Source organism: Mugil cephalus, chromosome 16, assembly GCF_022458985.1.
Source record: "Mugil cephalus isolate CIBA_MC_2020 chromosome 16, CIBA_Mcephalus_1.1, whole genome shotgun sequence".
In the NCBI taxonomy this organism is placed as follows: Eukaryota; Metazoa; Chordata; class Actinopteri; order Mugiliformes; family Mugilidae; genus Mugil; species Mugil cephalus.
In genome coordinates, this window is record NC_061785.1 from 5871766 (window position 1) to 5889367 (window position 17602).

Genomic DNA, 17602 nt, shown 5'->3' on the forward strand with positions numbered 1-17602 from the left:
TCGCAATAAAAGGGTGCTTTGTGACTGTATTTTGGATTGCCGTTGGCGCTTTGTGTTTTGTATCCACACAGAAAAAGACATTAAAAGGAATAAAAAGAGAAAGCAATCCAACACTAATCCACAAACACACAATAAAGCTAAATAACACTCGTGAAGTTGCACTTGAAAACCAGACAGTTGTCACATCATGCGGTGCACTGGCACATCTGCTTAATCCTGTAATCAAAATTTATATTTATATTATCAATATTTTTTAGTATTTTAATAAAACAAATGTGTATGTGGACCAGGATCAACCATAGACAAGACATTAATAATGCACAGTTTAGTTTTAGTTGATGACAAAATGTCTGTTTTTAGTTATTAAAAGGTTTATTTTTATGTATTTATTATATACATAATCAGTTTGTTGTGTATTATGTGGCATAACTTAACCTCCTGAGATCCGAGCTTTATGCATTTTTAATTTCTCCAAGGTGTTTGTGATGAGTAGGACCTAAGAAGTGTAAACACTTAGCATCATCTTTCAACAAGAAGTAGTAGTTTTTGAAAAAACAACAATGGCCTCACATGTGGACAATGGGATTATTTCAATATTTATATTATAATGAACTCACCAATATGTAACAAAATATAAATCTGTTTGTTTTATTACCTGAACTGAGCTGAGCAAAACCAGAATTGCAAACAATGAAGTCCCAACGTCCTCAAACGAGTACTTGCTAATTAGCAACGCTGTAGCTCCTGTGATCGTCTGTAGAATGAATCCGATACGATGTTTTTACCAATTAGTGTGTTGACCCACTGTTGCTACCAGTAGATGGCAGACTAAAGTGTCCACTGACAAGGACAATGGGTTTAAATGAAGCAGAATAAGCTGCAATAAAACCAAAAACTTAATGTCCCCATATGAGGACGCAGGGTCTCAGGATGTTAACCTCCCTTCACTATGATGACATGCAACAAAAAAAATCCCAATAAGTCGCACTGACATTCCTGGTGAAATGCTGCAGGATTTTTCTACCAGTGGTTTGAGCCTCTGTGGATCATCCCACAGGCCAGGTCAACACTTTATACTGTTCTTCATGTTTTATTGAGTTCTTCCTGGTCTTGGTTTGGCGCTACATGTCTAAGTGACATCCACATGAATGAAAGCCAGGACCAAAAGTTTTCCAGCAGAACACTGAATTGTCACAAGATGGGTTTTAAAGTTATTTATTTGTCCTGTCAGTGGTTTTTAATCTTGTGGCCGTGAACCGTGCATGTATTACGTGTTTAGAAGGTGTGTCTTTCCATCTGCATCTCTTCGTCACCATTGCAAACTCTTGTCTTGGCGGTTTGTGTACAACTCGCAGAGCTGACTATAAACAGGCAAGAGGCTCCGTGTCACAAACTGCAGCACACAAAAAAAAGACAAACAAATTAGACACATATTCGCAAAGAGTGCTCATCAGACCTCACTGTTGTCGACATGTGCTGCATATCTTAAAGGGAAATTGCAGCATTTGGTGACCCGTATCAAATTGTCCAAATAATAGTGGGGTCTTAGCCTGGCTATAAATGTCCTGAATGAGTCACACCATTGCGCTGGGTGGTACGATATGTTCCCTCATTAGGATAGGCACAGCCACCATAGTTTATTTTAGTCGCACATGGCTGTAGTAAATACCCGGTTGAGCAAGGAATGCGGATTAATACGCAGCTGAAAATAGTCCCTGTCAAGTCCAATATGGAGTGTTTTGTGTTTTAAGAGGTTTATCGGGAAATTATTGGGCTTTAAATTAACATATAGCTCCTTTTCTCACATGCTCCCTGTATTTTATTTGCATTTAACACTCGACTGCTGCGTGTTATGTTCCCGTATTGTGTTTGTCTGAATGACAACACACCGCCCTCTCTAGTCCTCCGTGCATTAAGATGCTCTTAGACCTTGAGGTCAGCTTGCTTTTCTGTCCTTGAAATGTGTTTTCTCGCGCTCTGAAAGCAGCTGCGTGGCGATGTTCCTCCCTGCGCACGTGCGGCATTAGCCCCCGTAACACTATTACACAAACACTACGGCCGCGCTGCTTAGGCGTTGAGGCCCGCAACTATCGAGATATAAACTCCGCTGCGATGATGGAGATGTTTTTAATCACACAGTTGATTTACACTTAAGTGTATAATACCGTGAGTACAAGCACAGCTTTCCTCTTGCTTATTTAATCTTCCTGCAGGGGTTACGGAGTGAAGTTAAGTTTATTGAACTTAGTATCGTTCTGCACTCATTGGTTTTTATTTCAAGGGTGTGAGAGAGACACGGAGTGCTTCCTCCTGGCTCCGAGCAGATCTCCTGCGCTGTGTTATTGTAGCGGTGACCTTGGTTCTTCTCTAAAAGCCTTCTGTCAGTGCAGATTCTTACAGACACACAGCCTTGTAGTGTTGGCGGAAAAACTCATTGAATCCGCCTCGCCAAAGCCAACAGGGCAGAAGGGTGCAGGTGTTGCAGTGAAATTGGTTTGCTTTTTGCTTAAAAAAGTAAAGTGTGCTTCACCCAGAACGGCTCCCTCTCCAAACAAGGCTCTGTAACCAGAATCTGCTCGCTGTGCTCCACTTTGAGGTTACGGTTCCACTGGAATTAAAAAGTCTGTTTACACTGTGCGAAACAAATATATGAATTGGATCCTGATACTAGACTGTATATATTTGGGTTATGAAAAACTGCTCAGACTGTGATATGTGGCCCTTCCAGTAAATGTGTGTGTGTGTGTGTGTGTGGGATGGGAGTCGGGTGAATCACTCTTGGCTCGGGCTCAGTTTTTAAAGAATATTATGCGACTGTGATTTCAAGGAGAAAATAGACTGAATGAGATCGAATTCTGGTTTTTGGCAGGGGGAAAGGCTTGTTGGCACGCGGTGCAATATCTAAATAAAAATCACTCTTTTTTTTTCTTCTTCTTCTTCTTCGTTCGATTTAACTGGAGAGCATTGTCCTCCTCTTCTGGCTCAGAAACTTTGCTGTCTAAAGATGTTAAAGTCGCAGTGGCATAGTTTTGGTATATTAAAATCATTGGCGCGCGGGGTGTTATACCTGGCAAGGAGAATCCATTTCGAGCGAGTGTGGAAATACTCTGTATGTAAAGAGCATCTCCCACAGACCTTAGTTTCTTCTCTTAACCTGCAAAGCATTAAATAGGTCAGTAATATTTCCCTTCTCTTTTTTTTTTTTTTTTTTCTGCGGGGTTTGTAAAAACGCACAGGATACGGGGCCGAATCATTAGCGTGGACCGAATCCAGAGCATTAATGGTAACCAGGCGAGAGTCGAATGACATTGTTATTGCAGCCGTTCCCCGGGAAAAGTGAGGGGAGCTGAAAATTTATATTTGATTTATAGCCGGGTTTTTGGAATTTATGTTCCAACTCTCAATAGGAAAGTAAGCGATCTTCGCCCGGCTTCTCACAGGAGAGGGCCCCACAGCATCTGGCGCTGGAAACATCTCCGTATCAAACAGAGTTCCTTCTAGTTTCTCTTTGCGCTGCTTAACCACCAAGAATTTACACCTGTAGGGGATATAGTATTACTATGTTTATTGGACGGGATTCAAGTCTGAGCCTTGAGAAATTATCAGACGAGTGAAATAAGCGGCTCTTTGTGGGAAAAATGTCGTGCAACAGGTTTCCAGACACATTTTCTTTTTTTTTCTCTTCTTTTTTTGTGTTCTAACTTATTACCCACTATTTGCCCGCTGCGTTGCACATAATTGCAAAGATAAGTCATTATTTACCTTAGTTTACTATATACCAAGCGTTTTTTTTTATTTTTTCTATTTCATTTGATAGCTTCAGTGTCTGCGCGGTGTTGCTAGCAGCACGGATATAAAGATCTTTGATTTGTTCGGCTCAAGTGGCGTTATTTATCTCTCCAATAGCGCGCTGATAAGAGCCCAAATACACTGCTCACTGTCGCTGTCAGAGCGCTTTTGAATCCCTGAAACATCGAATCTTCATATTATTATTATTATTATCTGCACGGAGTGATGACACAAATACCATTCTTTATGGTTCGGTAATAACTGCCTTATTTTTCATAGGGACGCAGAGCATTATTTATCACTGGCAGCGTTCACGGGGATTAATGATGCATAACTCTGTTGGAGTTGTCTGGCATGCGGCACCAGCCGAAGGAATCTGGAAGGTTATCAGAGCAATAAATCCCAAGTTTTGTTTTGTTTTGTTTTTTTTTCTCTTTCCCTCCGTTGTTTGTCACGATGCACTGCAGCAGCCAGTAGTTATGACGGTTCCAGCTTGTTCTCTGCCTCTCCCTCTCGCTGTAAGCCGTCAGAAAAAAAAAAAGAAAAAAAAAACCCTAACTTGTTTTAAGCCGCCGGGTTGATCAGGTGGTGGAATTTGATCGCGCAAACCCCTCGCAAAGTTCAAAGCGGGCGACTGTTTTCAAATCTCATTCCTTATTGCTTTGACTCCGTCTGCTTCCGACTGGGTGATGTTGTGGAGCAGATAAGGAGCGCGTTCTCCACCTCTGATGTTCGCGCTCGGTGACGAGAACACGGGGCCCGTTCAGCCTTTTTGCATTTTAACTGTTTTGTCAATTGCCATCATCCAATTCTGTTATGTCTATAAAGTGAAAATTATATTAGGCGAGCAGCACTGCACGTTCGCTCCGAACCGGGATTTCTTTCGTCGTGGCTTATTTTTTCCCCTCCCCTTGTTTAATTTATTGAATAAATTGCCCCTTTAACTTGTCAAGCAGGAGGAAGTCATCCATGCATTGTCCGCGATCCGGGCAGAGAGGAAGATTCAGTCTATTAGTGCAATGATAGGCCCTTTACTGCGGTGAGCTCACTGATTGAATGGCATCCTTCTCAAGGTCAGGCCGGCGCTGAGAGCTATTTTCTGCTTACCTGTGCAGTCAGCCGGCCACAGAATCTGCACACAAACTGCCTTTACACCGGCGAGCTTAGTAAGCGGAGACGCTCGTCGCTGATATTTCCAGCTGGTAACATGAAGAGAAACTTCTGTGCCTGCAGAAAAGGACACAAAGGCATGAGTAATATGATAAGTGGGATCTTGCTACAGTGCGTAAAAGACATTAGGAATGTTTTTCCTTTTTTTTTTTTCTTTTTTCTCGATATCTGCGCCGAAGGGCCGAATCACATCCTCCCATTGTGTCCCTGTCAGGAGTGAACCAGTCTGTTAAACGGGAATCAAAGTTTGCTGCAGACGTGCAGACTGGGGGTCAGAGGTCGCGCTGGGAGCACAGCTGTTTTGTCTGGTCCCCGCTGATGAATGTGAAGAGTCAGCTGTTCCCGGGCCCGGTTTCCTCGAAAAACACAAGCTGAAATAATGCAGCGGGACCACCATTAATGGAATTTGTGTCAGGTTTTTAAGCTGCTTATGCGTAGAGACCTACTTTGCATATATTCCTAAACTACTATTACGCCACATAGAAGTGTGTTGTTTTTCCAATAATGGATCTAGCGGAAGATTAGGATTAAAGTTTCTGTAGGACGACGGCGCAAAAAAACACTTTCTCCCAGTGGCGCTGTCTACGCCGAAGTGCATTTTCTGCGCTGCCACGTTGAATTTAGCCGGGCCTGACCTGTGCTAAGCCTTCAGCCGGGGTTGTCATTTGCCGTATGTTTTAAAAAAGAAAAAAAGAAATCTCTTCGGGAGCACGGATCACCCTGGCTGTCACTGTGCTCGGAGGATGGGTGAGGTGGGGGTGTCTGTGCCACCTCTGCGAGATCAAAAGCGCCGTGCAAATCCACCGTACCGCGTACAAGCGCGGGTGGGGGGGGAAAAAGACGCGGAAGCCGGGCCCAGAACTGATTCACCTACGCAGGGGCCGAGCTGCACAGCTGTTCCCCCCGCCGGCTGGAGCCCACGGACCACAGACGGGATTAGAGGCTTTAGCCGCAAAGGTCCCCTCATCATCGTCTCCCTCTGAACCCCCTTGTATGGCAGCCACCCCTGCAAACACAAATGCCACTTTATGATCACTTAATAACACCCCCGTCCTCACTTCACGCACACTCAGTAAATCAGCTCATGCGCTTTTATAGTCGCCGTTGTCTCTGCAGATAAAGAGGACAGTCTGGGACTCCCAGCCCATGAATCTGGTATGGAGGCACTTTTTTTTTTTCTCCCTCCCCTCTCCACCCCCCTTCCCTCAGATAAGTATCACTGTACGGCCCACCATTGTGAAGCTGCTCCCTGGCTTGTGTGTCGGCGCTCAGCCCTCGTCATCCTCATGCCTGCCAGGTAAACCCGTCTGCCTCTCTTCTCCCTGCGATAGGGGAGCTGGGCTCCGACTGACTGAAACAACATCGCCTTGTTTATCCTGTAAATAATTCACCCCTTCCGGGCAACAGAAACAAAATCAAGGTTGTGTGTTTAACAAGGGAGGCGAGGAATGAGAGGAGCCAGAAGAAAAAAAAAAATCAGGTGTTTCCTTTTTAGATAAAGTCGGTGCCTGGAGACAGCGACACATCCCTGATTCCTATGCAGCGCGAAGATGCTGCAGTGAGATGTGTTAGGTGTGTCTGGGGGGGGCGGGGGGGTGGGCGGGGTGGAGGGGTTTACTTTGTGTGCTCAGTGAACTTGCCCTTTGATAGCTCTCTGAAGAGGGTGCAGAGATACTGTTGGGGACGTTCTTGTCGCGTTTTACATCAGAACCTATGGAGTGTGTCGGCGCGTCATCGAGTTTGATGCTTATCATCGAGGGGCTGTTCCCGGGAGCTGTCACCCGCACCCCCCCCCCCCCTCAACCTCCACCCCCTGCCCCCTCCCTGACACATAGACACATTTGTGCGAGGACACGCGAGCTGCCTGCGTTTATTTTGATGTTTTTTTGCGTCGCACTAACATCACTCCCCTGGGCTGGTGTTCCAGTGTCTGCAAGAGGCAACTGTTTGTTTCCGCCTTCACCTGCGGCGGCTCTTGCCAGCCACGTATTTAAATTCAGGCGGTGCACGGAAAATATATTTGCTGGAAAGCACCAGAAAATTGCACGGCTGAATTTGGAAAAAAGATGGCAATCAGTGCAAAAAAAAAATAAAAAATGCAAAAATATATGCAAAAAATGCAAATGGATATTTTTTAAATGACCAATTATGGACAAAACACCTGCATCTTCGCTGCCACTTTCAGAAACCCCCCCATCTCCACCCCAACCCAAATAAACGAAAACATAAAGAGCTGGGGTACATCATTTATCCACGGGCTTTTTGTTTCATGCACTAAAATAACACAAATGCCATCTTGGGTGGAAATCAGCTCTGAAATTGCTGGTTCTTGATTAATTATGTAATCTTGTTGTGGCCTCCAGTGTATTTGCATAGCAGTGGCTGATGCAAATTGATTTGCATTTGCGCAGTATTTTAGTGCGAAGTGTCTAATGAGGAAGCGTTTCACAGTCCTTATCCCGTTGCGGAGCTCGCAAAGAAAAACAGGGGACCGTATCGCTCCGTCAGAACGGAGCGTTTACGCCGACGGGAGAAGTGAATAACGTTGAACCAACTGTTACCACCCAACTAGACCTGAACTCCCAGGTGGTCATAATGTTACGCCTGATCGGTAGGAAAAGTCACCGACCATGATTTCTAGGAACAGGACTTTAAAATTTGCCGTCTGATGAGAAGCTCAGAGTCCTCAACAACCTTTGTTGTTACATAAACAGCTTCACAACAGTAGAAAATGAGTCAGCGTGCACAGACAGACAGACAGACAGACAGACTGTACACTGTATTAAGGCCTCAGCAGAGCATCAGTCAGCTTCGTGTTGTATTGCAGCCAGAGCCTAAAGCCGCATGACAACTGTGAAACATCCATTACAAAAGCAGACTTGAGAAGTGATACACATGCCTCCACACCACGCTGGTGTGTCAGCGAGGGACGAGCCAGGCGCTGAGCAGAAGACAACAAGGATTTCGGGTATTTGAAGCCGACGTTGGGCCGGTTTCCCATCAGGCTACATGCTATGCCCCCTCTCCCCCCACCACCCCCGCCCCGTTTGAGTGTTGATTGCACAGAGAGGGGAATGTAGTTGACTGATCTGAAAGGAAATTACTGGAGAGAGAGCTTATCCATGCCTTTGACTGATAATCAGCTCATTATCGTGTTGATCATTTACAGCTCTCCCTCTCGCGCCGCTCTCTATTCTTTTAGCTGTGTCACTGAAGCAGAGCGCGGAGACTTTTAATGGCTTGGCAGGGAGCCCGCCGTGTTGAGGCAGAGTTAAAACAACCATGCTAGCCCTGGCTAGTCTCCACTTTTACACAGTGCAGGTCCCCACCCCACTTATCAAGCCTCCTAGGGAAGAGGAAAAAAAAAAAAAAATTAAAGAAAAACAACAACAACAGCAGCGACGACAGCGTACGCGGCCCCCGACGCGAGCGCTGCCCTAGCGCCCCGGCACGGCTAACTGTGCATGAAATTGAACTGATTGGAGTTATTGACCAGAAGGCTCCAGCCCCAGAGAGGACAGGGAGGAGGGTAGGGAGGTGGAGAGGTGGCTCGCGTGTTACCTGATTGAGTGAAAAATCCTCGGCTGGTTGCTTTGATGCCTGGCACTTTACAGGAAAGAGTGATTTAATGGAAGCTGCCAGACCTCATCAATGTCAGCGCCGGCGGTGAGGGCCCTCTGCTCCACCAGCGCTTTATATAAAAGCGCTTGCCATGACAGGCCCTGATGGACAGATGTTTGCTAGTTGTTTTAACTGCACTGTAAAGAGAAACACAGACACCAGCCTCCACCCCTGGCTCCCGAAGAGAAGGAGGAGGCTGCCACAGGCCGCTCCTCGCCCCCTCTGCTGCTTCAGACCTCTATAAATAGCCCTATTGAATTTTTGCTGAGGTTGATAAGCCCATAATTAATGTGACCATCATTAGGCACGGTCATGTTCTCCTCAAGAGGAACCCGCCGGTGAGGTGAAGCGTTGGAGAACGGAGACTTCTGCTCCGTCCTCGTTTTTGAGGATCGAACCGAGCGGCGCGGGGGGGGGGGGAAACGGGCGACGGCCGACCGGCGCAGGAGGCTCCACTTTGTTGTCAAGCTGCAGGATAACGGGCGCCGTCATCTATCAACTCCCCTGCAAAAAAAAAAAAAAAAAAAAAAAAAAAAAAAGTCCACTGTGCCTCGTCTTCAGTAGATCTGAATTGCATTGGAATTGCATCATTAATAGAGCTGAAATGATTCCCGGCAACTCCGGGAGAATACATTGACCCCTGAGGGAGACCAGAAACAAGACAATGTTTTTACAGGGGGAATATCTAACTAGAGGTCCCATTACCACTTCATCAATATACAGCAGCGAGTCAGGGAGAAGACGGGAGGAGGAGAGAAGAAAAAAAAAAAAAAGAAAGAAGAGGGAATGTAATAGCTTACAGTGCTAATGGCAGCCTGAGCACTCAAGTCCCAAACATTCAGCCGCCTCATCTCATCTGGGCTGCGTAATTGCCCTCCTGGAAGCTGCCACGCGAAGCCTCCGTAGTGAAGAGTGGCAGCTGCTGGATGTTGAGGAGCAAGGCCTAGGTCAGCTCCCCGAGTGCAACCACGAGATGTCATAATTAATAGCTACCCGGGCGCCCTGGGGCCACTTTCAGGGGGGGTGGGTGGGAGTGGGTGAGGTTATTTTGCCTAAATGGAAGCCAAACGAAAAAGAGACGCCGGGCTTATTCTCCACTTAACATAATGTATACTTAGCGCCGCCTCGCCTGCAGCGAGCTACACCCGTGCGGCATCGCAACCCTCTTGCTTTTCAGGGACGTGTTTTCCTCTCTTGTTTGTGTTTGGTTTCCCTCCTGTATCCGAGCGTACCTAGAGACATGTTGTTGCGGCGCACCATGGGAACTTATTAATCATTGGGGACCAGCGTTCTCCCTAGTTAAGTAAATATACATGAGCTGCTGTGCGAGATACAAGCTCCCAGCACCTTCAGAAAAAAAATAAAAAATAAAAAAAAATCTGTTACTTCAGCTTCCCTCTTTCTTCCCGTCTTCCTCTCTCTAACATGCCGCCTGGGGGCAAATCTCACTCTGTCTCATCTGCTGCTTAATTTCACTGGAGCGGCCCTCAGTAATGAAGCGCCTTGATGTACATTTGCCAATTTCTGCCTCTGCCACTGCGATATAATTGGGATGTGACTAAGCATGAATACCCAGCGCAGGGTTGGTTGACCTCTCGGCGACCCCGCGAATCGCGCTTTTGTCATAATGGAGGTATTATCTCACATAATCTGGGAATGGAGAGGGATTGTCTGCAGGGTGCCAGGGATGGAAATGAATTGATATAGCTCCCCGCTCCTGTGCACCACAGAGGAGAGGAGAGGAGGGAGGGAAATGAGGGTGGAGGGGGGTGGAGGGGGGGTGGATGTGCAAGATACATTTTTTTTTTTTTTTTTTTTTCCCCTTACATGCTCATAATGAAGACATCTTCTTCTATTGCCCCTTTGTGTTTATTGGAGTAGCGGAGCAGCTTCTGGCAAAAGCAGGGTTCTTTTTTAAAGGGGGTGGAGGGGGGGGGGTGTAGGTTTGATGCTGTGTGTGTGGATGTCAGCCTTTTCCCTGCGTGGGCGCCCTGTGTACTCACATGTGTGTGTGTGTCTGTTAATGACCCTGTAAAATGACAAGCTGAGCTGGCAGTGAGAGTACAGCCGACGGTCAGCTTAGAGGGAGAGGAGGAGGAATCAGGAGAGTTCAGATGGAGGGGTGGATGGGGGGGGGGGGGGGGGGGGGGGGTTTACTGTGATTCACCATGCTGTCATCAGAGGGACCGAGGCCCCTGAGTGGCCCCCTTCTCTATTCCCACCTGAGAGGCCTGCAAATGGTGGGGCCAGCGCTGTCATTATTTACAGCCCGCAGCTCCTAACCTTGGATTCGGAGCTCATCACTGCGAAGGGAAAATCAGATTGGACTTGACGTGTACCCGAGCCAGTGACCTTGATAAGTGTGAGGTGCCTGCAGCAAGAGGTTAGGGAAGAAGAGCTTGGATTTGCACGCATATATATATATATATATATATATATATATGTGTGTGTGTGTGTGTGTGTGTGTACATGTTTGTGTATGTCTGCCAGGTGGGGAGATGGAGGCATGGTTGAATGACTGAACCTTGTCTGGCTCATGGACATTAAGATGCAGCAAGCGTCTGTGACATCACTGTCGTGCATTTCACAGCAAGTTTTGAGAGCGTTATTCTCTATTAACCCGTGTGTGTCATTATAAAAAAACTTCCTTCCGTTGTGACTGAAGTCGTGGCTGCACAAAAACTAAATATGCGTAAAAGGACGGGTCCCTAGGGGGTCCACAGAGGTACTGCAAAATCTTTGGTTGATTAGACATTTTTTATATATATATTTTTTTTATTTTCCTCTACAAATTTAAATTTCCTTCAAGACACATTAACATTAATACATGTATATTTTGTATTTATTTATTATGTTTATGGCACATATTTGAAATAAGAAAATTAATATTTGAACCTGTATATTATTTGAATAGCTTCATTTTGAATGCAAAAAGTATAATAATAATATATTTATAAATGGTGCTAAACCAGAACAGCAACCAGACCACATTCGAAGTCACTTAAATCCTCTTTCCTCCTCATTCTGATGCTCAATTTGAACCTCAGCAAGTTGTCTTGATCACCTCTACATGAACATATGCATTGAATTGCAGCCATGTGATTGGCTGATTAGCTATTTGTGTTAGCGTGCAGTTGAACAAGTGTACCTAATAAAGTGGCAAGTGAGCGTGCATCACTTTATATGGTGAAAATCACAAAACCTCACCAGCTGTGTTTGAACGTTGGCAACCTCAGTCTGAAAGTAGAAGAAGAAGTAATGAATCTTTTCCAGTGAAGTTTTATTTTTGTGTTTTTTATTATTTATTTATTATCCCCCCCACATCCCCACATCTGAACTAGTTACCTGGAGACCAGAAGGGAGGATGGAGGAGGAGGGAGAGGGAGCGGAGGAGTGCATCTCAGGACGTTTGATGAAAATGCATTTTTCTTCCCCTGCCGAGATGCTATTTGGTCGTGTGAAATGATTAATTTCACACGTATACAGGTCATCCCCAAAAGCAGCAACATCTCATTCACAAGGGGCCCCCGTCAGCAACAAAACAGGAGGCTGCAATAAAACGAGCAAACAGCAGCACGTACTGTACGTCAATAAATCTTTGGAGGTTAAAACCTGAGCGCTGTAGAATTTGAGCACACCCCCTCGTAGCCCGCCTTCCTCCTCCTCCTCTTCGTCAGGTAAAAGTCACTGAGTACATCAAAACCGTCAAAAAAAAAAAAAGGGAGCTGTTGGAGGAGGGGAGTGTCCCGTGGTTTAGCGGGTACACACTCTGTCACATGCACACTGACTCTTGTGTGTTTGCATAAGAAGGATGAAGCCTTGAATTATGGGGTTTGTGTAAATAAGGAGATGAAACTGTTTTTAGCACACAGGGAAGAAGGAGAGCTTAGATGAGAATAGTGCCTCAGTGTGGAGTGGAATTGGTCTCGGGGGTTGTTTACGACGGCTCGTATATATATCACAGGCAGCATGTTTGCTGTGAAGCTACAGTTTGCGTGCCATCTGCCTTAGATGAACTTGACCCTTAAAACAGACTTATATTATGTAAACTGAGCCCACTGCAACTGCTTTTCATGTGTTTATTTTATTTCATTTTTAATTCTAGTGGATGATCCAGGAACCCCACAAGGTGGCCACCTTCTTCGGGTGCATCGGCACGGACAACTTTGGGGCGATCCTGAAGAAGAAGGCGGAGGAATGCCACGTCGACGCCCACTACTACGAGCAGAACGTGGAGCCGACCGGCACCTGTGCCGCCTGCATCACCGGCGACAATAGGTTTGCAAACTCTCGGTCACCCCCTGACCACGAAACGACCCCCAGCCGCTCGAATTCGAAAGAGTCATTTTGGTTCATTTTTTTTTTTTTTCACTTCCTCGGAGCGGACGGTTGACTCCTCCGGGCTGGAAGTCATAACAGGGAATCATAGCTCAGCTCACACATCAAAAGGAAAAAGAACAGCTTGAGCGTGTTTTTCCAGGGCCCCCACTCAGTCTCTGCCGCCCCAGTGGGTTGTCATCCATCTATAGGCTGACAGTAGCAATGTGTTAGGGATGCCTGGGCTATCCCAGTTCCCACCTGTCAGCCTCCTCGACTGCAAAAAAAAAAAAAGGGGCTTTAGTGTCTCGGGCGACTCTCGCGCCGGCGTCATCATCGGCTCGTCTGAGACAGCAGAGGTCAGAGCCAACAAATATCACCAGCACTAAAGGCTCCAGTTCATGATAGACCAGGTGTGGATCAATAACCTCCTTCTCTAAACACTTCGCTCCTCTGCAGCCCTTTATCCGGCTGCTACTGGAGATGTCAGTCAGTCAGCGGCTGGACCCTGACCGCCCCGGGAGCTAGCCCCGCTGAATGGTCTTAGCGGGGCTTGTTTGATGTGGGCTCTGACACCTGAAAAGGTCAGGTGCCGTGCTCGGGGAGACGAGCTCTGTAATATTTCTTACAGGTGTTTAACAGACAGCTCAGGAGGCCCGAGGAAAGGTCGCCGGCAGGGCCAGAGCGAAAAGGGTGATGTCTTTGAAGGATTGGGAGCCCGGTATGTCACAGCCCCCGGGCTTTGATTAGAGCGAGTCTTCAAAGTATCCATCCTCCAAATCTACCCCCGAGACTCAGATTGGACAATTTGGGTTCCAATTTTGAAGACGCCGGACGATGAATAATCACATTTTAGGCATTTAGGAATCACATTTATTCAGAGATCCAATCAGTCAGTCCTAACTGTAGCGCAAAATTGTGAATCTTATATCGACTTTTTAATAATAATAATAATAAAAAAAATGTTCTATGATTTGATCTTATATTAGGAATCCGGGAGAAATGTTTAAATATTGAAAATAACTCGCAGATTCTTATCATAACATTGCGCAAATGCAAGAAGCTCTGCAAACCAAGGCGGTTAGATTTAATCAGTTTCTTAGGTGGTGGTTGGCTTTGGACGCAGTTTAGGGAAATTACGTCCGGACGTGAAACTAAACTAGCACAACCAACTAATTCTTCCTCCTTGAAGAGCTTCTATGTGGCTTCTATTTTGGGACCGGTGAGACAAAGCGTGGCCTCTCCTGAAACATGCTGATGCAAATGGTCATTCAAAAATATGAACATATTTGAATGTTCCGATTAGATAAATATGCAAAAGAAGGAAATAAGTCAGTGTAGCCTTTGGACTTCATCGTTTTACCGATAGCTGGGATGAACCAGAGCCGTATATTAGAGAGAGTCTGTCCAACTCAAATCATGGGCACCATGTTTGCTACATCGGACGGTAGATACTACAGTGTAAACCTATGGGGCGGGTGTACTATTTTGAAATAAATGTATTATTTTCACCATTAACAGGCCTATAAATGTTACTGCCAACGTCAATATGTAAAATGCCCTCATTTAAATGTTCCAACGTCTACTTACTTTAAATATCTTAAATAAGCCTGTAAAATCCTTTGTAGCCCAATCACCTCATCAGTCATGGAGCTGCGTTTACCTTCTCCTCAGTCTCTGTGTTCATCCATCGCTGATAAAAGTCTGAAATTCCTAAAAAAAACAATTATAAATACTCAGAAATAGTGAAAATTAAACTAGTCTTAGTGTTATTTAGTATTATCATTATAGCATTAGCACGCTAGCCATAATAACTTAGTAGTAACCGAGGCAAAGATGCGTGTCAGTTAACTTTTTCTACCTACATGGACATAAATTACATGCACACATGGGTTTCATAGTATATATGATGCTAGCTGCTATTTTTCTAAGCCTTTAGTCTAGATAACTTGTTAGCATAAGGCTAGGTTAACTTCAAACTTCATTTATAAAGCAGTGTTGACTGTTTTTAAGATCAAGGTTCATATTAATGATGCTATGACTTAATTTTTGCTATACAAAACCTTTTTTTTAACTTTTAATGCAACTTTATTCTCTGTTATTCCTGCTTCTCTATGGGCGAATATTGGTAAGATGTATCTAACATGGCGCCCATGAACACGTGACCAGCTCAGAACCAATCAGCATAAAGTCCATTCCCTAGTTGTCCAGGCTCTCTCTCAAGATTGATGCTTGAATCATAGTTGAAAGTTGAATTGCTTCAGGTTTAGTGTGGAAACCAGAATTAAGTCAATCTCGCTATAGTCGATCAGTTTGTCTCAAAAGAACTTGGAAGACATTTCCAAACATTTAATAAAAGATGGATGATACTCTTGCAGAGTATTATTTTTTTTTTTTCTCTTTTTGTCTGCTCTCTGTGCCATTTCCCTCTTAGACGTATCATATCATTAGATCTAGTCGTCGTTTGATGGCGCCCCGCTCCGCTCGTGTCTGTTGGACTTCCTCTGTAATGACACTCATTTCGTCTGTCACGCTCTCCCCAACCTTTGAGTCCATTACAGCAGCTCAGGTCAAACGCACTCTCTACCCCGCTGTCACATTGTAGCCGCCGTCATCACGCTCTGATCAACTTAGCACATGTTACTTTTTTTTTTTATTATTATTTCTTTGACGCTAACCACAGCAAGCAGCCCTGTGAGAACGTACCCTTTTTCCTATAGCAACACCCTCCTGTCATATGGTTGCCTAACAGTTTTCCCCCCTCCTCCTCCTCCTTCTCCTCCTCTTCCCCCTGAGTAGCTGTGATGGTTGCACTCATTTTGATGGCCGGCTCATAAAGAGACAGCGCACGAGGACCGGCTAATGAGCTGCGTTAAGATAACGCCACCTGCTTCGCTTTGCAGCCCTGACCACTCGCCTCTCGACTCAAAGTGTTCATTTAGTTTAATCCCCGTTGTTTCATCAACAAATAAAACGTTTACAGGTGACAATTCTGACGTGGCCCTTGAATTGAATATCCTTCCTCATTCTACCTCAGTTCAGACACCAAAACCATTATCCTCCTTTTCATGTTGTGAAAGAACAAAGGAAAGTTTCTTTTTTTTTTCTTTTTTTAAGGATGTTTTTTTTATTTTTTTTTTTAGACAAAATTAAGATGGATGATAAGCGAGGCGGAAGATTTATGGGGTCTGTCTCCGCAGGTCCCTTGTTGCTAACCTGGCAGCGGCAAACTGCTACAAAAAGGAAAAACACCTGGACTTGGACAGCAACTGGGAGCTGGTGGAGAAAGCCAAGGTCTATTATATTGCGGTAAGTGAGACCCTCTACATTCAGAATGACTGTTCCCAAACTCCATTGCCAGAGGAGGACAAAATGTTAAGAGGCTTTATTCAGGAAATGCCTCAGCACGCCTTCCGCATTGTCAATATATCCATTCATCCTTTGTGGAGTGAAATGAGCTATGTTACCTATTGAGACAATACAGCTCCATTTTCCCTATTTTTCCCCCCTCGTCTTTGTGCACGAAGCACCGTGTGAAATTGTTCTACACGTAATGCATTCATTCATTCATTCATTCTTTATTTCTTTCTTTCTCTTTTTAACGTGAAGACAAACCAACAGGTGCTGTGAAAGTGTGAAAATTGATTTTGCAAGTTCATTCAACTTCACCCCCCCCACACACACTCGCTCCTCCTTCTCCTGCACGATCTTCCCTTTACAGACAAAACACACACACACACACACACACATAGATTGAGGAGGACAGATGTGCGCTTTCACACGCACATCCGAGCTGCACCACCACTGAGGTAATGTCTTCACTTCGCCAGGCACCCGGGAGCAGGATGGCCCGGCATGCTCATGTTTCACTGTTTGGGATTACGTTTAATTCTGGGCAGATCAACATTTTCTCTGATCTCAAGTCAAGACGATAGCCCTGAAATTGCGCCGCATTCCTCGCCTTTAAGCAGTTCATTATCGGCATAAATCAGCATTACGGCGCGGCCGTCGCCGTGCGCTCCTCCGGGGGTGAAATTCACAACGCTCGGCCCTCGTCGCCCACAGGTCCTCCAAACACGAGTGTGCTGCTGTAGTGCAATAACGACGGAGGTTTCATAATTAGCCGCCCAGTTGCAGAAACAAAAAAAAAAGAAGAAGGGAAAAAAAAGCCGTTAGTGCCAGAAAACCGATCGGTCGGTCCATCCTCCAGTGTTTGTGTGGTCTCATTTTTAGCCTCTGCTTCGCATTAGCAAACATGGCACATCCTCTGCAAATTGGCAGTTGGGTTTTGCCCACATCCGACAGTCTTGCGCGCAGGGGAAAAGCTTCCGTGGGATTTGAGGGGGGATACAAGGGCCACAAATGGGCGTTTGTCAGTGCCTGGAATCTAAAACGCGGTGTTCGGCGTCCCTCCTGGGCCTCTTTGTCAAAACAGGGGGATCATTCGCTTTATTAGAGTCCCATTCGCACTTCTAAAGTACTTAGCCGGATACACTGCCACAGCTATTCCCACTTAATACTGTGTGGCGTGTCTAGACCGGCGTTCGCTAAGGCCTCCTCTCTCCATTAACCTTGTCGAGAGCACTCAGATATATTTACCCAATTTACAGCCAGATTGTATATTTTTTTTTTTCCCCCTCCTCTCACTGTACCAAGCTTCGCTAATGCCCTTTGTTGATTTTCATTAAACCGCTGCCGGGTGGTA

At 45.5% G+C, this 17602-nt stretch overlaps 1 protein-coding gene and 1 long non-coding RNA gene across 3 annotated transcripts in view; one reads left to right on the forward strand and one right to left on the reverse strand.

Annotated features, from left to right (window-relative positions):
- Nucleotides 1-17602, forward strand: part of adkb (adenosine kinase b) — a 119709-nt gene that overhangs the window by 33958 nt on the left and 68149 nt on the right. For both annotated transcript variants that reach the window (XM_047609893.1, XM_047609894.1), the window contains exons 5-6: nucleotides 12686-12858; nucleotides 16098-16206. In XM_047609893.1, coding sequence (XP_047465849.1) covers nucleotides 12686-12858; nucleotides 16098-16206 — 282 coding nt within the window. The remainder of the gene's footprint in view (nucleotides 1-12685; nucleotides 12859-16097; nucleotides 16207-17602) is intronic.
- Nucleotides 1284-9579, reverse strand: LOC125022901. Its single transcript, XR_007114500.1, has 3 exons — nucleotides 8521-9579; nucleotides 4897-5016; nucleotides 1284-1393 (listed from the first exon to the last, which is right to left on the reverse strand). It is a non-coding gene; the product is annotated as an uncharacterized LOC125022901 (long non-coding RNA).